Source organism: Drosophila arizonae, chromosome X, assembly GCF_054131065.1.
Source record: "Drosophila arizonae isolate 15081-1271.41 chromosome X, UAZ_ARI_1.0, whole genome shotgun sequence".
Lineage (NCBI taxonomy): Eukaryota > Metazoa > Arthropoda > Insecta > Diptera > Drosophilidae > Drosophila > Drosophila arizonae.
In genome coordinates this window covers 22,391,726-22,415,194 of record NC_142927.1, presented here as the reverse complement: position 1 = coordinate 22,415,194, position 23,469 = coordinate 22,391,726, and the positions used below count along the sequence as shown (strand labels likewise).

Below are 23,469 nucleotides of genomic sequence, written 5' to 3'. Positions count from 1 at the left end.
TGCAAAAGTTAGATGGGATACAGTTACGGCACGGTCGGACTGCCCATACTCACCCTGGCGGACCCATCACGGGTCGCGTGAAACCCGGATGGCAGACGGAGACATAACGCTCGATGGTCAGCACCAAGAGCATCATGACGCCAACACCTGCAACAGAGTATCATACATACATATCTATATTTAGTCATTATCTCAATCAACATTTCTGTTATCGATAATTATCATCTATCGAAGTTTGCCGTAACTTTTCTCATAAGCCATTCTTCAAATTTCCATCTAAGCTCCAGCTCGACTGTTGTGAAGCAGCAATTTGGCGACTCAGCTGTCATCTTGACATTTAACACCACTCGATTATGTTCTCTGGAACAACGTCAAGTCCTTGGCTCACGCTAACAAGCCCAGCACTTCGAATGAGGTCGAGGCGAGCATTCGATACGCTCTGCGCGGAACGTTAAGGCGAGGCGTTCCAAATTGATGCTCAAGCTTGAAGCTCTGCCAGCGAAGGGAAGGCCACTATTTGAATAATGTTTTATGTCCTACTAAATGGCATGATAGTGGCCTTACAGCAAAAATAGTTGCAACTTTAATACTTTAATCAATTTTTTTTTATGCAATTCGTTATGCTGTTGCTCTTGTTGGGTCAATCAATATAAAAGTGGAACATGCTAATATTAGAAAATATGAAATGCATATGCATAGCTACAAAAAATACTACAAAATACTAGAATGTACAAGAAACATGTAGAATACTAGCAAATGTCATATACTACAAAATATACCTAATTAAAAATGCTACAAAGTGATGAACAAATGGTTTAATATATTATAAAATAATGAGAAGTATTATTTATTTGAAATAAAAAGTACTTTAAAATACTAGAATACACAAGAATTATGTAAAATACTGAAAAATATAAAATACTATAGAATATACCTAATTAAAAATGCTACAAAGTGATGAACAAATGGTATAATATATTATAAAAGAATAAATGAATTATTTGTTTACAATAGAAGTACTAAGAAGTACTAGAATACACAAGAAAAGGTCAAGTACTACAAAATATACCAAATAACAAATACTAGAAAGTGCTATAATATATTCAAATATATTCAAAATAATATACAGTAGAATCCGGTTATAACGACTCCGCTTAAAGCGTACAACCGGTTATGTCGACGAAAATTCGATGTCTTGGTTGGTCCCCAAACAAACTTATATGAAAGAGCTTCCGCTTAGTACGTCTCCGCTTTTAACGACAATCCGCTTATGCCGACGATTTTTTTCATATTTTTGAGTCAATCACCGGTTATTACGACGTGATAACAAAAAATCCCGAAATAATGACAACAAATTTCAGCATAAAAAGACGCTGTTAGAAATGTATACATGTATGTATTGATCAGTGATCAGTACCCTTGCTTGTGTGCGTAGTAACGCCACAAATGCTGCTAAGACAAGGAGAGGGATATAGTATATGTAAATACTAATAATAGAATACTTTAAAAATTCTTGAAAAACCTAAACGAACACTGAAACCTATTAAAATATATTAATAATAAAAATAAATAAATTCTAAAGAAAGCTAGAATATAAAAGAAATAAAAAATACTAAGATGTGCTAAGTATAGCTACAATATATTAAATATAATTATAATACAAGCTACTATCAAATAGTAGTGTTTTATATTAGAAAACGTTAAATAATACTAAAAAATTCTAAGCAAATACTGTAAAATTATTCAAATGAAAAGTGTTAATATTTTTATATACTAACTGAATAAATTAATAATAATAAAGAATTTATTATCTGTGACAGTTTGATATAGGGTATTTGCAAGTCGTATACTTTAAAAACAGAAACATTTCATCAGCATTCTAATATTTGCGTATTTCACTTTTATAATCATACTCAACTCTCGAGTGCTGCTCGACTTTTTGTGTAAGCCCTTAGGAGATGAGCTTTTCAATATATTTGGTTTGTCTGTAGTTGTAGTAAGTTCAATGGTCACTTACCCAAACAACCGTTACCCAGGAAAAGCTCCAAGTGGGCCGTATAGAAGGCCGGTCCGAACTCCTCCCACTGGCCGCGATCCTTGTGCACCAGCATGCGTATGCCAAAGGGTATGGCAAAGACAATGGCAAGCAGTGCGGCCGTCGAGTAGGCTGCGAACGAAACGGGAAATGTGCAAAGCTCACATTATAGCAGTTTTATGGCTGAGTTTATGCCATAATTATGGCGACGCTTCCGACAGTGGCGCGCCACAGGAAGCAACCGAAACGCGAAACCAACCGACTTCAACGAGAATGAATTGCTTCGAGTTCCTGTTCCTCTTGCTGTGTCTCCCTCTTTCTCTCTCTCTCTCTCTCTCTCTCTCTATCCCTCTCTATCTCTCTTATATCGTTAATTTTGCGTTCCTTTTTTATTTATTTTACTTTTTATTTTTTTGGAAATAAATAATTTGTATACCCTGAGCCCATTTAAAATGTGTAACCGAGCTGGGATTGTTTTGCCTTAATGCATGTCACAGAGTCTCCGACTTTGACTTCATATAATCATTATATATTGTTTCTAAAAGTATGGAGTTGGTTTTATATAATAATATATTTATAAGTAAATATATATATATTTTTTTGCAATTTTGTTATCAGTAAAACATTTGTATATAAAAATATTTTTTACTAATGTAATATGTGTATTTATGTATGAATGACATAGCGCTCTCTGCACTTCTACGTGTTATCGATAAATATCGATTTCAAGTTTTGGCTTTTAAAGTAAACTAGAAGTTGCCTAAGCTCTAAATATTTTAGATAGCTTGGCTTAGCTATTTTAACTATTTCTATAATATCTTGAATTTCCGATCTGAACTTAAGAAAATCAAACGCTGAATAAAATCTGTGAACTAGATACGTATACATAATTAGATATATTCGATATTAATATGAATATTTTATATATGAATATTTTATTTTATTTGTTTATAATTATATATGAATATTTTAATTTATTTGTTTAATTTTATTTATGAATATTTTATATATGAATAATCCCATTTAGATATTTTACTAGCTTTAAATACTTATTTATATTTCTATAATATCTATAAATATTATTTATATAATTTTTACCCATAGGCCATGAATGTTATGAACTAGAAATATCATTGATACATTTAATGCAATATAAGATGAAGGCTTAACGTTCTAAGCAGCCTCACTTGATCGATAAATATCGATTTTGAGACTTGACACTTCATTGAGGATTGGTTTAGTTATCGAGCTCAAATGGATCCTTTATTTAATTAGCAATCAGCATATTCCATTAGCTCGATTGCTTATTAAAGCAGTGCTTAAGTCCGTGGCTAGGGTATTGGCTAGTCGGACAGTTGTGCAATAACCGCACTTAGTTGATTTGTTGGACGTAGTTTTTGTTGTGATACGTAATTTCTACTTATGGCCGAGAGCAAGCGTGTGTGAGTGCGTGTGTGAGCGTTGTTTATTGATTTACGACTTGTTTATGGGCCTATAATTACATTATTACTTATATGCTCGGCTCGTGTGGGTCGGGTCGGGTCCATTTGACCCGCTCCTCTGATGCCGCAAATTGCCGTGCACACAAAGCTTAATTCGGGATATATGACTTCCTGTGATGCAAACAAACCACACACACACAAGCAGACACACACATACACACACACATACACACACACACACACGCAGTGAGACAGTTTTGTATTAGATTGTTGATCTAATTGGGTTGATGGCACATCAATATAAATGTCACTTTTGTGTGATGAGTGTCCATCACATGGGGCCAACTTATACAAATCTGTTCGTTTGGCAGCGCTGCCTGAGTCCAAAGGATTGCCAGCTTGGTGGAAAAGGTTTTTACGTGAAAGGCACCCGGAAATGGGATTATGCATTAAATATGACAATACAAGCAAGACAAGGAACTGAACTAATCTGATAACTGCTCAATAATATCCATTTACGAGCATTTGAACAAGTCCTCAATTGCTCATTTTAATAGGCAAATAATTGGTAGATCGTTAAGCGAGAGGAGGGCGTAGGACTATAGCTGTAAAGGGCGGGTGTTACACAGTCAAGTGAAAATGATCAAGGGTTAATTGATGCCATAAAAACCTAGTGGATGGATGATGAACGTGGGTTAGTTATGACAGTTAATGAAATGAGAGCATACGTTTCGACAGAGGTAGATGCTTCATGGGTTATAGTATTGCCTATAGGGTATTTCCTAGCAGAGTACTCCCCAAGCTCTTGCTAGTCAGCAACTGTTAAACATTTTTAATTCACTTCCTAAATCCCATGCTCTGCTTATTTTACTATAAAAATGTTCAAGTGTATTGTATAACAACCTCCATCTCTTCAGGTTCAGGGTATTTACTAGTTGAGCACTCCCCATGGCACAACGCTTCCTAGCTATTGCTGAAAACTTTAAGTTCCTCTGCTATTGGAGTTCATATCTTATCTCATCGTCGACTTTTCAGCGATAATTTATGTAAGTTAATCAAGAATAAATCAAAATATATTGCCCAAAATGAAAAATTCGCTAAAGATTCCCTTGATAATACTCGAAATGATTCATGGCGATTGCATTGTATCTTGAGGCACATATGTTTCATATTGTGAGCTACTACATATACCTTCCGAGTGACTATTAAATCAACTATGTAATACTTACTATAAAGATCAAGATTAGCAGCTCAATTAAGAGCATATGGATCTGTAGTTCATTGTAATGGAAATATGAGTTAGGGGTCCTTAAGCTCGCTTGACAAGTTTTTGCTTTTATGTTCAGCAAGTTGGGCTCTTCGTTTTATTGTAGAGTCAATAATTTTTCCGGATCTATTCCCCTGTGAGTCATAAAGCAAGCGGCAAGGGTCAATCTCTTCCTCTCTCTCTCTCACTCACTCCCCATCTCTCTCTCTCTCTCGAAGCCCAAATGCATAACTTTGGTTAGCTAAAATGTATCGACACTTCCTTGACTCGACCAGCGCAAATCTGTGACAGTAGCAGAGTAGCCTCCTACACACACACACCCGCACACCCGCACACACACACGCCCACTTTGATAGAGAAATACACATAAAGCAAGTCGGACAAATATTCGAAGGCAATGACCGACAAATGGCAACCGAGCGCGTCGTAAAAAGGCTGCTGCTGGCAGCAAAATATTTTTGTTATTTTAATAAAATGACTGCTCTGATTTCGGTCATTATTACTCTCAGGGCCTGGCAACAGCTCTGCCCCTATTCCTCGCCCCCCTCTCCTTCTCCCTCACTCTTAGCGAACTTGGCAACTGCACGGCTATTCAACTTATTTACTGCGAGCTGCCACTCGAACTGAGACTGGTGATATTTCAGGCAAAAGGACCTCACTTTGCATTTATCCAGCCCAAACAGCGCAGCCCAGTCCAACCAGTTACTTGACTTCAGAAAAAAAAAAGCAAGTAAGAAAACTCTAGTCGGGACTGTTCGACTGCGAAAACCGCTGAAGCCTGCGAGGGATTGATATAGGGTGTAGATTTTAGAGCCTATATTTCACATATAACAAAAATCGAAATTCTATCAGATATACATGAATCTATATTTAAAATTTGGATACTCTGGCTCTAAAGGTCTAGAAGATACAATTTTGCAAAAGGTTCAGATTTATGAATAGACGGACAAAACTCTGCTCGACTCAGCTCAATAATAATATATACTTTATGGGGGTATGCCGCGCCTACTTCTGCCTATTACATGCACTCAACCGCATCTTTATGCAGGGTATACAAACAACTTTAAGTGGCAGCAGTCGCTAGGTTTTCCAATTTCCAGTTAACAGCCATCACCTATCAGCTAACAGCCACCGCAGCTTCCGCCGCCCAGGCAACAGCCAAAAGGCAATCAATTATGTTGCCATCGCATGCGTCTTACATTGGAGCCGTTTCACGTTTTACATTTTACATTTTACATTTTATGCTCACATTTTACAGAGATACTACCTTCACCACATTCACCAACCTTTCGCCACCTTCAACTGGCGGCTGCCTGGCAGGCCAACACTGCTCAACAAATTTCCCATTTGCTATTTGCTCTTTGCTCTTTGCTATTTACTTTAGCCTCGCAGGCTTTTGGTCAAAAACAAATGTAGCAAATTATCTTTGAGAAAGTAATATTCGTTTCACTCGTGCTCGACTTAATGGAACAGCCACAAACAGACACCGGCTAATCATAAAAAGAAGTCTTTATGGACTACACTTTCAGAATGAAAAATCGAGCTGAGTTAACTGAAAGTGCTTATCTTTGTATATAGCTAAGATGAATATACATATCCAAATATATTCTTGCTTGGAATTAAGAGTCGAGTGCAGTATCTCTATATATAAATTTTCTATAAATAATTTATTTTTCAAAGAGATTCAATTTGTAGCATACCAAACATATGTTGGTAGCTGTAATTGTCAAATTGAAATTAGATATTAAAAATTTAATTTCAGTGCGCTATTCGGACGAATTTTTATTTTCCATTTTTTGTGGTTTATTAAAAAAAAAGAGAAATAATAAAAAATCAAATAGAACCTTCATTTTAGAGCTATAGTCAATAAAATATAGAAAATATTCATTCAAAATATAGAAAATATTGATTCATGCCCAGCAGAGTGCGGTTATAGCAACGCTCAAGGTATCGACGATTTTTTAACGGAAACGTTATAGCCGAATTCTACTGTATTTCGCATGCCCAAAGATGCTCAGTTATACAAAAGTTATAATAATGTGAATCTATGCAAGTTCAGGGTATTTACTAGTTGAGCACTCCCGACTGCTTCTATTTATTCAAAAGTTTTACTTTCCTCTCGTATTTTAATTCTTTGACGTAGCTTACTATCGACTTTGAATAGTTGAAATCTATTTTATAAATAAATAAAAGCTGTGTAGACTGAGGGTATTTATCAGTTGAGCACTACCAATGCCTTTTTCTCGTACAAAATTCCGATTTTTGCATCTACTCAACTCATTTTATAGTTAACTTTGAACAGCTCAAGTCTATTGCAAAAGGGAAAATAAATTAAATATCTTTAAGTTCTGGCTATTTGCTAGAGATAAAAGATACTGACTAAAGATTCTTTGCATTTGCATTGCAATGCCACTTAAAAGCTAAAACTCTCGCTTTAAATTGAGTCTAAAGCTGAGAAAGCGCAAAAAAAAAAAAAAAATGAAACTAATCTTAATTGAATTATAAATTTCGTGTTCTTCCCCTCATCAGCCGTTGCCGATGTTGTTGTTGTCCTTATCCTTGTCGTTGCCGTTGCTGAGTTGCCGAGTGTAATGTGAGCCGCTCGAGTCCTTGCCACACGCCGCATGACTGATTGCACGCCGGAATTGGCAACATGCTGCGTCCGTTGACATGCTTCATTTTTTGTCGGCCAACGCATTAATCAATTAGGCGGCCCCAGAGCAAACGAGAGCCTCAGCTTAGCCAGTTACTTGCGAGCATTTAACAACTTGTCTAATACATTTCAGCATTATTTAACGCATTTAGATACAGCAGCCACGTGTTGCGGCCGCAGGCGGGGCATTTGCGACTAGAGCGAGGCATATGTAACACACAGATGGGGCAAGGGATAAGAGAGTTGACTATCTATATATGTATATATTTATATATCAATATAACTATATATCTATATATATACAGCATGTATTGTTATGGCTATATATCTCTATATATATATATTTATCTATCAATATATGTATATATCCGTATATCTATTTCAACTATAGAGAGCTGACTATCTATATATCGATTCATCTATACATCTATGTATATATCCGTATAATTATATCATCTATATAGATGTTTTTATACCCTTTGATCATTTACTTTACTTTATCATTTTCATTTTCTCATTCGGTTATTCAGTTCTAGTGTATTGAGACTTCGTTATGTCTCAGCACATCTGTTTCCATTGTCTTTTTATTCACTGCTCCTCTTACTCCTCATCTTCTTCTTCTTATTTTTTGACGCAATGCTGGCCGTGTTTCCTCTTTCTCTCTAGAGCTTAGAGGCTTTACATAAATTTCAGAGGGCTGCCTAATCAAATAAGGTTCCACAGCGCCAGTTCATATACGAAGAGACACACATATACACACACACACACACACACACACACACACACACACACACACACACACATACACACATATTGTTTTGTATTGTTATGGCTATTGTTGTTGAAGTTGCCAGGTCATTTGGATTGGGGTGGGGTCAAAGGTTAATTTCTTTAGTAGTATAAATAAGTGCGAAAATATTTGTATAAAAGAAACGAGAATTTCTGAGAAGGAAAAGAACTTCCCGAATGTCCCAAGCAACCCAAATTAAATTTAAATGCAACGATGCGAAAGGACGAATCTTAAATATTCTGCAAGCAGCTAAGGGCATGAGACACATATGTGTGTATGTGTATATGTGAAATTGAAAGTAAACTGTTTCTTAACAAAGTTTTTCCTACTAGATATAGTAGTTTTTTGGTTGATGAAGTTTGTTTTTATAGATATTCCTTATCAGGATGCTGAAGGCAAGCTGATCTAACTATGATCTGTTCTCTATCTTTTGCTGATATTTCTGTTCTACTATATATCTGTCCAGAACTTGCAGAATATAAAAACTTTCTTTTCAATTTTATACAAAAATATATAATACCATATATTTTATATTCATATATTATATCATATATATCATTTCCTTATCTCATTTATTTACTTAAAAGTAATATATATAGAACCATATCTTATTATTACACTATATCATACTAGAGTATAAATCTATATATACTATATCACATATATCATTTCACTTCCTTCACTATCTCATTTACTTTTGTATTATCATCATATTATATATATTATCATATCATATATTACGCTTAATATACCAATCCCCTTCATATATCATATATATATATATATATGTATATATATATGTATATATATATATCATATTACTCAGCTCATTTATCAGTCTTCACTTTGACTTTTACTACAAATCCTCCATAAAAGTTTTTTCCAACTGCATATTTGACATAGAGATTATCTGTAAGGGGTATCTTTCAGTCGCCTACCGCTCTCTCATTTGCTGCTTATCTTTATTCGTTTCGCTTTCATGCCAAGCTGTGCCGAGTTATCCTAATTGCGCTGCCGGCAATTGAAATCGGCAATTCGTGGGCATTTTAAGTGAATGAAACTAAAATTGGCAATTATTCAGCGAATAAGTGCGGCTCGCCGGGCAGTAAATGAAATCGGATAGCCGGGGAGCGAGGCGACCTAAGGTACAGATGTACATAGTGGGAGGGGTCAGCTCGGGCGGCACTTACCTCGCATGTAGATGTAGGCGGTGCCGCGCATATTGCGTCGGGTCAGGACAATTAGGTTGAGCACGTTGCCAATGATGCCCAGGGCGCAGATGATGGGCAGCATCAGGCCATAGCAGTATTCGCGTAGCGCCTCGGTGCGCGGATCCTCCACATCCTGCGGAATACGCAGCAAAGCAAGAAGAAGAAGAGTAAGCAGAATATGACATGGTGTTTTTTTTTAGTGGTAGCGTAACGAAGCTAATCGAAAGTAATAATAGTAATAGAATAAGAGTAAAAATGAAAAACAAACATAAACACTCGACCATCGGCTATAGCTGACTGCACAATGCTTGTTCACAGCACACATAAAAAAAAAAAATAAATAAATAAAATAAAATTATAATAGAAATGTAGCAAGAAATACTCATTGATTTATACACATAAATACAATATACAATATAAAATATACAAGTTTTTTTTTTTTAACGAATTTTTTACTGATGAATCGAATATGCCTTGACTTCATCACATTTGCTGCGCTAGCCCGAGAACGGTAAACAAAATCGTCAAAGCTCATAAATCATGCTGCATTTACTTTCTTGCTCATGTGCACACTCCAGCTCAGCTCAGTCCGTCTCTGTCGCGCTTGCAGTTATGCCTGTCGCATTGTTGCCCAGTTGGATGGGCTGCTACAGATAAAAATTCAATAGTCAACTTGACACTTTTATTTGCGACTTGTTATGCACACGCACACACACGCACACACATACGAGTATACACACGCACACGCTCTTGTTCTATCTCATCTGTGTCTATATCTATCTCGCTCTATCTTTTGCACGTCTACCACTAAGTGGGTTGGCATTTTCGTATTGTAAATATGTTTTGCATGCTTTTTAGCATGTTTGCTTTTGCTGTTGCTTTTGCTTTTGCTCTTTGTTATGTTTTCCTCTTATTGCTGTGTTCTGCTGTTGCTGTTGTTGTTGTTGTTCTTGTTGGTGCTGGTGCTGGTGCTGCTGTTGATGTTGCTGTTGCTGTTGCTGTTGTTTCATTTTGGTTTTGTTACACCCTCTCTTCCACACTGAGATAGACAGGCACCGCCAGTTCACTTGAGTTCGCCTTTTTTGCAGCCTTGGGCGAAAGTTGTGCACAAAGCACCTTTTGAACGGCAAGAACAGCATCAGCAGCAGCAACACCAACAACAGCAGCAACAACAACAACAACATCTAGTGCAACAGCAGCAAACTTTTGCACGTGCTGTGCTATGAAATGAGTTATTTCGCGTTCGCCTTGAATGAGACTTTGTTCATAACGTTTGCCTGCTCCCACTGCTAAATGGGATAAAGAAGAAAAAAAATAAAATAAAAAAAATAATAATAACAGCAACACACGCACAACCACAAAACGCATGAGTATTGTGCTGTGCGTGTGTGTGTGATGTAAAAGTAGGCAACAGCTCGCAGCGCAGCTGCTCACAGCAGGCTGTCCCCCTCTAGCCAGCGTTAAGTATTGTTACTCAAAGAACAGTTTGAATTGAACCACAAAAAAATAAAAAGAAACAATAACATAGAAGTTCAAAAATAAAATAAAAAATAGAATAGAAAAATGATGTCAGTTTAAGCAACTATTTTCGAGCTAGCAAACAGCATTTTTTATTGTAGAAGTCTATAAACATTTAAATTTAATTAATTTAAATTAAATTAATTTTAAATTAAATTAAATTAATTTATCGAAAAGTTTTAAAATGTATTCCAAAAATTATTTTTGTATAAATGTTAAGAACAAAAATTTTGGTAGGAAAAAGAAAAAATAAAATAAAATAAAATAAGTAAATAAATGGTCAAATAATATTGGGCAATTATTATTCTTATTTTAGTCTTGTGTATTTATTTTAAAATATTCTTATTTTTATTGCTATAATTATTTCTACTTTATTTATTTATTTATTTATTTATTTTTTTTTATTAGTATATCCTTTGAAAAACACGGGATTCAAAACAAATAATTTTTTTTTTTTTTTCTTTTTGAATAAAATACTTTAAATGTTACTAAATATTATTAAATATATAGTTTTGAAACCAGTTTTAAATATTTGAAAAAATACTACAAATTCTTAATTTTTACTTTTTATTTCATATAAATTGAATACCGTTTGAGAGCTTTTCCAATGAATTTTAAAATATACCTATTTTGTTTTTGCAAAATTAAAATTAAAAAAAAAAAAAAAAAAATAAATAAATAAATAAAAAAACCAACCGAAACTAAGCAATTTGCTTCCGTTTACTGTTTGCTTTTTGATGTGATTATTATGCTAATTGTGGGAGTACCCCTCGCTTGGGTGCGGAACTGAGGCTGAGAGATTTCACTTACCGCATATAGGTCGTCTCGCAAGTCGTTAGCGTAAATGTGGGTGGCATTGGTGGCGGTGCCCAGGACGAGGTCGCTGCTGCTGGTTAGATTCGCACCCCAGATGACGGAGCAATAGGCGGGATCCTCCTCGGTGTTGTAGAGTCGTGTTATCATAGTTTTGCTCTGACGATTTCTCAGGATTCGTTCCATACGACTATCAATCTGTGTATGAGTGTGCGTACGCAAGCGTGCGCCTATGTGTGTGTGTGTGTTGGTGGGTGTGGGTGGGTGCTGGTATGTATTAAGCCTTCAAGTATCCGCAGTTAGATTCTAGTTTAATTTGTGTAAGTAAAGAAAGCGAACAAAGGCGGCAAAGTCAAAGAAATTGCGTGTAAAAATAGCTGGCGGGAACAAGCTCATGAATGAATGCGGGCCCTCTACCATGTCGAAGCTATGTAATTTAAATGTCGGTGATGACAACAGCAACAACAACAGCAGCAGCAGCAGCAGCAGCAGCAACAGCAGCAGTAGCAACAACAATGGCCTTAACAACAACAGCAACAACAACAATGACAACGACGACGACGACGACGACCCTCAACACCGGAACGGCAGCGCCATTGAGATGAAGGGCGCAGATAATAGCAGCAACAAGAGACAGAAAGAGAGAGTGAGAGTGAGAGCGAGAGAGCGAGAACGACAGAGACTAGCGGAAACGGAAGCGTACACTTTGCTATAAAAACAAAAGCTGTAAATAGATGGGGAGTTAGGCGCTCGCAGAATCTGGCAGGAGCTCAGAGGAGCAGGCAGGAGCTGGCAGGAGCTGTAAGCTGGCAGCTGGCAGCATTCATACCAATCATCTGTATCAGCGCCCAATGCCCAAGACACATTACAGTTGACGCTTTGATAGCCATTGTCGCAAATCAAATCATTGCTCACAAATAAACAAAAAAAGAAATAGGAAAAGGAGAAAAATCAAAAATGGAAACAAATTGTAAAGCAAACGTCCAGCCATAAAAATAAAATGCTGGAAATAATTGCGGCCTCTGAAATATGTTTGAATTGAATGCAAATCGTTTGCGAAACAATGCCCACTAAATGGGCGGAACAGGATAGTTAATCCCAAAGCGAGAAAGAGAGAGAGAGAGAGAGAGATGCGATGATCTCTGTATGAATTGGTTGGGAATGTATGGGAAATGAAACAGGCTGAAGTGGAATGCAGAGAACAGAGTATGGGAGTGAGTTCCAATTGAATCGAATTAGATCTACGGGAGTAGTTCTATATCATTTATGAGTTTGTGTGAGGGGACGGAACTTACTCTCTACACGCCAATCATGTAGGAGATGAAGGATTGAGTGAATTGAGCGACGCTCGTGATTAAGTGAATTATGAGATTAGGTGAGCAGACATAGAGTACTCTCCACTCTTCCCCCTCCACTTTCCAGTCAAGCTCTGCATTTATGTTGCAACCGAACAGAATTGAAATATTTTAATATTATATAAAGACAACATCAAAGGAGAATATCTGACAAATGGTTGACTTCTTTATAAGCTTTAGGGATTTAAAAAAAAAGTGCTCCTGCAAAAGTAAATATTATTAAGTTTTTATCGATCTAATCTGTAAGGTAAAAAAACATCGAATATGTCTGTTAGCAACTTAACTTTTACATTGAAAATCGTCGAGAGAAGTACCTTGTCGTATGCTCAATAAAAGTATCCTGCCATATCAGAAATTAAAAAAGTGTCATCTTGTGTATGATCTTGATAAATGTAGAATCCGCTTATAATGCCTCCGCTTATACCGTTCGTACGGTTATTTGCGTACGGTCCCAGACAAACAGTCACATATACATGTATGTATATTCTCATAAAACAATAAATACCCTATATATATATTTCCATAGTAAATATAGTATAAAACCTAAAAGTTCGGGATATATATTTATATATATATATATATCATATGTATATAAGATTATTATTATGATTATTATTATATGCAATTCCCTTAGGAATGTTTTGTTTGGAAAAGTCTTGAGGAAGTGATCAAGGGGTAAGTAATTCTAGTAATTTTTGGAACTATATAGAGAGAGATGATAGAGAATGTTGCAAAGTGATAGCTGATATATCTGTATGCTTACTTTTCCTAATGCTTATAAGCTGTTGATGTATGAGCCCAAAGGAAAAGAACTGAGCTCTTCTATTCTCTGAACAATCCCATCAAATAGGGTGGATCGAAGTAAAGAATTCGAGCAATTTTAAGCAAATTGCTTGAGTTAAATTTATGGTAAACGTTGTTTTTGATTGATTGTTGTTGTTGTGGCTCATTGCTGCTTGTTGTTGTTGTCAGTGCGCTGACATCCGACAATCGACAATCGTTGACTGAGCGGGGGAAGGGGGGAAACGAGTTGCTGAACTAGCTGAAGTTCTGCTAGGCTTGGCTTGGCTTATGCATAATGTATATGAATGGAAACTGAATTTGCGTGCAATTAGAACATTGGATTAGTATATAAAGATATATGTATATATTTATATTTATACATGTATGTGTATTTACAATGGGTGTGATACGTGGGGCTTACCTGGAAATACCTTGGAGATTGAGTGGAACGAGCGGCAATCGCAGTGTCAAATTCTCAGTTTCTCCTTCTTCTTCCGGCTGTCCTTCTTCTTCTTGCTGTTTCTTCTTCTTCTTCTTCTTATGCTACTTTAGTCCAACGAACTTCGGTGCTTGGCTGAAAGTCTCTTAGCACTTGAAGCGCTCGAGCAGATGTCGAGGCAGTTTCCCTAGTTGCTGTAGCTGTTGCTGCTGTAGCTGCTGCTGCTGTTGCTGCTGCTGCTGACACATGTTGCATGTTGGTCAGGGGCTGCAATCCACACGCTGCAATAAAAATAATACGCTCAGCCATGTTCATTTTGTGACACTCGCCCGACGCGCACACTTTATTTGTGTTTTATTGTGCCCTCAAAGTACAGCAGCAGGAGATGGTGCTGGCGGCATTTGAGCGGGAAGGGGCTGGGCAGGAGCAGGAGCGGGTGGCAGGAGGCAGGAGGCAGGAGGCGGGAGGCGGGAGTGTAGCCCATTGGTAGTTGGGGTTAAGGACGCACCTCATGTGTCATATAAATGACGATGTCGACTCGCCGTGCACGTACGCGTCCCGGGGCCCTGGCAACAGGTGTGTTTTATATTCACGCAGTCAACACGCGCCTGTCACACTCACACACACACACACACAGAGGGGGCAGAGAGAAATGGGGGCGAGTGTAGTGCTCGCTAAGCGCTAAAATCAACGCTGACAGGCGACAGAGTTTTGTATAAGATATTTGATAAATTGCCCCAACCAGAAGCCCGTGACGTTCAGCTAGCCAAGACCCGCAGGATTCAGGAGCGAGTGTCATAAAGCGGGACACAGCAAGTGCCAGGCAAATATGCCAGATATCCATATATCAATGTGTCAATATATACATACATATATTAATAAGGCATATACATACATACATATTGTATATATATATAGTATATAGGTATGTATGTAGATATGCTCAACAGAGTGAAATTTTGCTGGGTTTCTAGTTGAATATTCTAGCAAACACTTTGGGCTATAGATTATTTTCCTCGCATATCCGACTAGAATATACTTGGCCTTGGCTTGTTCTGTGTCTAATAACCTGCTCATATTGCTCTACAGTCCACCCTAATCCTTGAGCAGATAAGTTGATTTCTCATGCAGCTGAGATGGAAATTGTTGAGTAAATTCCATGACAGTATAATCAACATTTTTCAATCTCTGTCTGGCCTTGTCTGACTATACCCTGTTGCTATTGCAAGTGAGCTGGCCGGGTATATTGGTTCTGCTGAGGTGTGTGTGGAATAAACAGGAGGAAAGGCTCACAGACTCCAGAAAAGCTTTAGCTTTACGATATAAATAGGTTATATGGAAATAAGAAGAAGATAAATATTTAAGCATGTTTAATTTTTTTCGAGCTGAGTTGATTAGCTATGTCAGTTTGTTCACCCGTCACGTCGGTCTCTGCGTCTTCATCTGTTTCTCTATCTTTCTCGTCTTTATATTCTCAATGATCTCGAAGATCGCAAGCTAAAAATTATGTATATATTTTTTTTCTAGTTTCATTCGTCATAGAATTTTGCTGTTTATTTTCCGATACCTCTGAGCTCTACTTTGTTATCGATCAATATTCTGATTTAGATTTTAGCTAAGAGATAATTGCTATATGGTTCTATTAATTTAAATAATATATGAATATATATAGTTATCCATTATATTATTATTATTATTACAGTATTTTTTTCTATCATATTAATTATTTTCTAATATCGATCAATTTGACTTATTTCAAATAGTCAACTCGGTATTTGGTATAGACCACATTTGTTTGCCCTAAGTTATTAATGCTTTGAAAGCTTTCTGAGCTTAGGACAGTCAGAGTTTAGAATTTACATGGTCAAGTCTATAATGCGCCTATTCGTTTACGTTGTGAAAATATCTTTTTGGTCTTATTCACTGTTCACCTTGTTACCTATACCATCTATCAGTGCGTCTATCAATCTGTCAATGAGGTAGCTCATCTATCCCTCTATTCTTCCCTTTTCTATCCACTCATCTATCCATTCAACCGTCCGGACATCCTCTCCAAATGATGTAGCTAATCCGAATTACAAATTGTTTTCCAATTGAGTTTTTCATCAAATTGAGGCAGTAGCAAAACGTATTTCCCCCTAAAAAAAACTCTGCATGCAGCACCGCGTAATTCTACCTGTCCTGCTCTGCCCAGCCTTGGCCGGCCCAAAAGCAATCCCCTTGGCCTGCTGACGCTCTTGTCCCTTGACCGTAAATCGACTATAAAAACTAAACTTAAACTGTGCGTTAATCATTTGCTGACGCGCATCTATCGATGTCCCACTGTGGCTGCCACTTGCCACTTGCCACTTGGCCCAAGCACTTGCAGCCTGCACTTGCCGCGCGCGCGAATAAGTATGCAACACTTTCAGCCATTTGCATATGGCCCACATCACGCAGACGCCGTATGGTGGCTGCTCGGCTGCTTGGCTGCTTGGCTGCTCTGCTCGGCTTTGCTGGCTGTGCAGCTGCCGTCTGGGGAGATTGAATGACACAAAACATGACACAAACTTAATTTCCCCAAGGCAGCCGCCGCCCACTCCCCACTCCCCCCTCCCCCTGCCCGACTAGCTGCCCGACAGAGTGACTGAATGAATCGCGGCAACACCTTGGCAACACGTTGTTGCCACTCGATAGGTGCGACTACCCCAACACGCAGCAGGCAGCAGGCAGCAAGCAGCAGGCAGCAGCCAGCGCCAACGCAATCGCACGCATCGAACTGTCATATTGTAAAAATGTCGCATAAGTTATGCCAGCGATTATCATAATAATTTGCCAGTGGCCAGGACGCTCGACACACACGAATGATTCAAGCGCGCCAATATGGAGGCGGGTGTATATCTCTCTCTCTCTCTCTCACTCTGTCTCTCTCTCTCTCTCACTCTGTGTGTGTGTGTGTGCCAGTGACCGGGCAAGGCCAGGTAGAGCTATATAAATAGATATACTCGTACCTCAATATATATATTTATGTGTGCGTATTATTGTGTGCGCTTGTCTCTGTGTGTCTACACTTGTCGCTGGCGTTGTTAGTTTTTGGGCTTTTGCGATACTGTTTGCTGAGCACTTACAGTTATTGCGGTCTAGTTTCGGGCCAAAAGTTTTCATTTTGTTAAATAAACAAGCTACAGCAAGACAGAGAGCGTGCGAAAGAGAGACAGAGATATGGAGTGGGTGAGATAAATTAGGGAAAATAACAAAGCAAAATGCCCGCCTGACCATGACCAAGCCCAGCTAACTGACGACCTGTCCGATTGCGTCTATCGACGTCAGAGACCAGCATATGCAGCGACAGCCAATAATCGATAAGCGATAGTCGATAATCTATAGATGGCAATAAATCGGTAGTCGATAGTCAACAATCGATCAAAACGAATTATAGCAGACAAACACTCTATTAATAGTCTATCGTTTATTGTTGATCATCTATTGTTGACTATCGGTCAAAAATAGATAATTAAAATACAGCAATCGACAGTCGAAAATAAGCACTTCATGATCTATAGTTGATAATCGGTGGAAGATCGGCTATTGATAGTTGTTAATCGATAGCCCAGCAACGATAGTCGATTATTAATAGGCCATTATCGATAATTTAAAATGAAGGGTCGTTACTCTATAGACGATAATAATAATAAGAAAATCAATAAGAAAATCAGTAATTGATAGTTGATAATCGACAGTCTATAATCGATAAAGAATAAGAGGTAGTCGACGATCAACAGTCTATAATCGGTAATTGATCATTTATAGTCGTTTATGTATTGTTGACAATCGATTATTAGCATGCAATTTTCGATAGTCGATAATGAATAGGCGACAATCAACAGTCACTAATCGATTGTCGATAGTCGGTAATCTATCATAAATAATTGCTACTTAATAGCTGGTAATCGATCCTCGATAAACGATAATATATAATCAATAATGGATAGTCAGCAGCGCCGTCCATTTGTGATCTTGAAATCCATAAAACCAAAGACTTTTTCGGTAGCTCATCTTATATGTTTATTATCGATAAAAGTCGATAATTTAATGTCGGTTTAGTGTGTAGCTCCGTGTATTTAATATTTGCATTTTAGATACCCTTCTCGTTTCCCCTTGAAGTGTGAGAAGCCCATATTTCACATACTAGATCATTGCTGTCTGTGCAAAAGTGATTAAGCGCAGCTATCTGTTCGAAAAGTTATTCAATTAAGAAGTTTCCCCTATTTGATGATATGTGTTTGTGTGTATATGTGTGTGGTGTGTGTATGTGTCTGTTTAGTATTTGCAATCTGAGCACAAAAAATGAACGATGGGAATGCAAGTTCTTTGTAGTTGTCAGGGTATCGCCAGGTCGAGCAGTGCCTGCCCGAGCATCCTTTGCTTGTTGTTTCACCACTCACACTCACTCAACATGTACATACATACATCTCTTGAAAGGGCGTAAGTACACTAATTCGAATCGTCTGCTTTTAGATCTTATTGCCCAGCTCGCTAAGCTGCGTCGATGTCTGTCCCCCATCCCCCAACTTCCTGGGCGTGGTCTTAATTGGACCAGCGGAAGCCCCTACTCCTAAAACATTCCGCTATTCGCTTTCAGGCCTTGACGTCCACCTCTGTGGCAAGTCGGACTAAGTCTCTAATTCTATAATACCCTAACTCTGCAAAGTTCACTCTGCTTTCACATAAAGCTGAATTTTCTCTAGGAAGTAAACTTGGATTTTATATAAGAAATAAAAAAAAGAGATATCCTTGCAGTTCCTTTTGAATTGATTTAGTTTAAGGGTAAGAGTATTTGAGAGTGGTTGAACTCATATTTGGGCTTTATATGGTTTGTCATACACTCACACACACACCCGCACACCCACACAGATGACTCTGCACTGTTTGACATTGATTTTGAGCATTTTTGAGGCTCTCAATAGACACAAAGCGAAATGAAGCAAATGCTTAATAAATCCCATAAAGATTTTGTTACGCTTCATTTTTTTTCCTTTTCAGATACAGCCCTCTCTCGCTCTCTCTCTCTCTTTCTCTGCCACGCCCTCTCTAACTCTTGCCTCTATGTATGTATATGTATTTAGTCCCCGAGCTGGCATGATTAATGCCTTTGTTTGTGTTTCCCGCGTCGTTTTTATGCATATGTGTGTATGTGTGTGTGTGTGTGGGTGTGCGTGTGGTTGTGCGTTTTGCTTGGTTTTTGGCCTGTTTGCTGCCGGCCTGCCAGTCGAATGATATGTTTAACAAAAAAGTTTAACGCAAATTAAGTCAAACTGGCAGCGCTTAACGATGTGCGACATAGATGAATATGCCACATGTGTATGTCTGTGTGTGTGCATGTGTGTGCGTGCGTGTTCTAGTCCGCTTGCCAGCGGGTAGCTGGCCAATGTCCCCAAAAAAAGAAAGAAAAAAACCAAAATTGTTGAACCTCCTTTAATTTACACACAAAATGAGCTTCGTCCTTTGGCCGGCATACAAAGGGAGCGACAGGAAATCGCATTGAGCCGAGCATTCTCACGCTAGCCAAGCACAAATTAAGTTTGTACCAAAGCCACATATCAGAATAGGAAAAACACACACACACTCACACACACACAAACACACAACAAAAACAAAGCAGCAGAAAGCAAAAAGAAAAGCAGGAAATCAACTCAAGTCAATAAATACAAAAACAGAGCGAAAGAAAAGTTGGACTTTAAGCCAAGGCGACAGACGGCGCATTGCAATGAATCAAAGTTAAATGAGTTTTAAAGTATTTGATTTGTATATTCCTAATGTCCTTTTAAACATCAGCTCACGCCTCAAAAGGAACCCAAATCAGATTAGAGACTATTGAAAGCGTCTATCAGCTGCTGCGATGCGAAGCAGATCTTCAGCTCACAAACGCGTTGAGCTCCTTACATGATATCGTATTTGGCAAATTTGCAGATTTTTGTAAGGGTAACAAGCTATAAATGCGAATATACAGTGTCTAACATTAATATTCGGTATTTTATTTTTCAACTTCAACCGCCCATAAAACTAGTAATATTAGTTCAAATTAAAAAAGTGAAAATGCTAAATTGTAGATTGAAAAATTACCTTTCCGATGAGGTGTATATCAATATAGTATTATTAATATAGCTTACAAAAATTTTACATAAACCGAAAAAAGCCCAAAATTCGTCGTTCCTTTAAAATTCGTGTTTTTCTTCCTCAACTGACCAAATTCGAGTTTTATTAAAAATGGTTCACATTTAACATTTTGTATGATATCCATTATATTTTAGAGTGTCCCTTAGATGTTTTTGTATAGTGGTTATAATATATAGTGGTTATATATTTTCGTCGTGCAACTATCTGCTCAGGGAACTATCTGCTCATGCATCTAAACCCTCTTTCATTGCTGGTATAATAAATTGCGATTAGCCATGACCCCAGATAGTATATATCGGGAATTTCTGAACACCTTATGAGACGGCGGGACCGACACGTCGGACGAGCGAAAAACGAATGGCGGATCGGACGAATGGACCGACAGACGAACGAATAATAAACAAACGGATTGACGGATAGAATAAGAAATGAATGAACGGATGGGCGGACGGATGAATGAAGACAGGGATGCACGGACAGCTGAATGGACGGGAGAAAGAGATAGAGAGAGATAGAAAGAGATAGAAAGAGAACGAAGTAGTGAGAGATAATGAGAGATATAGAGCGAGATAGAGAGGGAGGTAAAGAGAAAGATAGAGACAGAGATTGATAGAGACAAAGATAGATAAAGACAGAGAGAGAGAGATAGGGAGAGAGAAAGAGAGTGACACAGAGAAAAGATAGAATGTGAGTGAACAGATCGTGATAAAGTGGGATCAAAGGAGAGAAATAATGAGAAACACTCATAAAGACTGAGAAATTACAAAAGACAGAGCGAGAGAGAGAAAGAAATTGATAGATGAAAAGAGAGAAAGAGAGAGGAGGAGCAATATACGCTAAAAATATAACTCAATGTCTTGACTTTATATGTGTACACAAATACAGTAGAATCCGATTATAGCGACTCTGCTTAAAGCGTCCGTACGGTCATTGCGTCTTCCTGCTATAACGACGGTATCTTGAGCATCATTATAGCCGGATGCTACTGTATATAAATAATAAGGATTTTCAGGATCTCATTATCTAAGTTTGTTCAGCTTTTGTATTGTAACTATACATATATATGAATGTATGTATGTATATATATATTTGTAACTATATTTAAAGTAAAGCATTTAATATTTAGCCATTTCGTAATTATCATGGGAGAACGTTGAACGTTTTTAATGTATTCCGTATTCTGTAAAACGAAGCTGTCAATATTTGCATAGCCATTGAACTGGGCTAAGCCCACGCGCACTTCACTTCGTACTACAAATTCTATTTAGGAGCAAAGCTGGTGAAGCCTAATGCTAAACACTATGAGCACATGAGATGGGTGTGTGTGTGTGTCAGTGTGTGAGTGTGTGCCTGCCAGACCATTAAGTTTTTAATTTCTAAGCGGACTGCGACGAGGCGTCAACGAGTCGAGATGTGTGGGGCGTGTCTGGGACTGTGACGCTATCAAGCCGAAAGATCTTAACAGATATACCCATATATAATATAATATGTATTTTATATTATATATATATAAAGGAACAGCAGCGAATATGTTTGTTGTTTGCTTTTAATTACGCAATCGTTTTTATATTAATTTTCCCAAAGGTGTGGCAGCCAATTAAGCGTTTAATTAAAAAATATAGAAAACAGGCGCGTGCAGCCCAAAAGCGGATGAGATCAAGAAAAAAACATAAAAAATACTTGCATACTTGCAGGCGCCAACTCCGCAGAGCAAAAAGCTAAAAGAAATCTATGTGAAAATAATTGCAAAGAAAATCGTGAAAGTGCAGAAGAAAAGAAAATACAAAGAAAACTTAGATGGACGCGGCTGGAAAACTTTGCTGGCAAGGACGAGCGAAACTGCTGAGTAGCCAATGCTGATAACACTCTCCGACAAATTTCTACTTTGCGCTGATTAGATTTCTATATGTGTGCGTATAGAAATATAACTGGAAACTTTCCGTTTGACTAACTTGTTGGCCAGTGCAAATGGGCGAGTTTTTAATCGAAGGCTTATCGCAAAAGTCATCAGCGAGAGTCGTTCAGGGTCAGAGCGATTGTGGCGACGTGGCGCGCGTGACACGCGCGTGACACGGGCGTGACACGGGAGGCTGCTCGATTAATTTGCAATTGAAATTGACATTGGTATGCAGAGCAGCAGCAACAGCATTAACCAAGAGAGCGTGGGAGAGAGCGGGTGACAGAGAGAGAGAGGGGGATAGAGAGAGATTGCTATAAATTGCTTTGACCCGAGCTATAAAACTTTGACTCAGTTTGCTGCGACATAGTCAAAGCATTCAAAGTGTTCTTTGTATTAAATATTTAAGCATATATTTATAGAGGAGACAGAGAGAGAGAGAGAGAGAGAGAGAGAGAGAGAGAGAGAGAGAGCAAGAGCAGGGAGATAGAGCTAGAGTGAGTTACATATATTTCCTGCAATTATTATTAAATGAATTCTAGTTATTAATGAATTTCATTTTCGATTCAAATTGATTGAATTTGGCAAAACTCGACCAAAATATGTTTCAATTAACCAATTCGTTTGTGCCAAGCTTTTAGCTTTCAAATGCGGCCAAAAGGAAAAGCCAAATTCCAATTTAAGCATAAAATTTTTTTATGGTCGCCATAAAATGCCGTCAATCTACTTCGATTTGCACATTGTTGGCATTCTACTCTCAGTCATGAAATGGAAATGGAAATGGAAATGGGTATATTGGCTTAGTGTATTCCCTACTTTGCAGTCCCTCCGTCCGTCTGTCCGTAAACATTTCGTCACTAGAGACTTGCAATTTGAATTAAATATTCGTGGCTGTTGATATCATTACGATACGCCCATTAGGGGCGTGAATATTTGGATATAGTTATTATATTTTGAGCACTATTGGTGCTAGAAGTTTGAAATATAAATCAAATTTACATGATACGCCTCTACTGGGCACATGGGCGTGGCAGATAAAGAAAGAAAACGGGGATTGTTAGAGCTAGAAGTTAGAGATTTATGTAATTGGGAATAATTCAACTCAATTAT

At 37.8% G+C, this 23,469-nt stretch overlaps 1 protein-coding gene across 13 annotated transcripts in view; it reads right to left on the bottom strand.

Moving 5' to 3' along the window:
* Positions 1–23,469, bottom strand: part of LOC108620120 (putative G protein-coupled receptor B0563.6) — a 31,883-nt gene that overhangs the window by 5,564 nt on the left and 2,850 nt on the right. For 11 of the 13 annotated variants that reach the window (XM_089473418.1, XM_089473421.1, XM_089473422.1 and 8 more), the window contains 5 exons: positions 14,289–14,587; positions 11,727–12,035; positions 9,378–9,531; positions 2,018–2,167; positions 54–147 (listed from right to left, as the gene is read on the bottom strand). In XM_089473418.1, coding sequence (XP_089329544.1) covers positions 54–147; positions 2,018–2,167; positions 9,378–9,531; positions 11,727–11,915 — 587 coding nt within the window. In that variant the 5' untranslated portion in view covers positions 11,916–12,035; positions 14,289–14,587. Of the gene's footprint in view, positions 1–53; positions 148–2,017; positions 2,168–9,377; positions 9,532–11,726; positions 14,180–14,288; positions 14,588–23,469 lie in introns of all 13 variants that reach the window. The other 2 variants (XM_089473415.1, XM_089473417.1) reach the window with 2 other exon arrangements.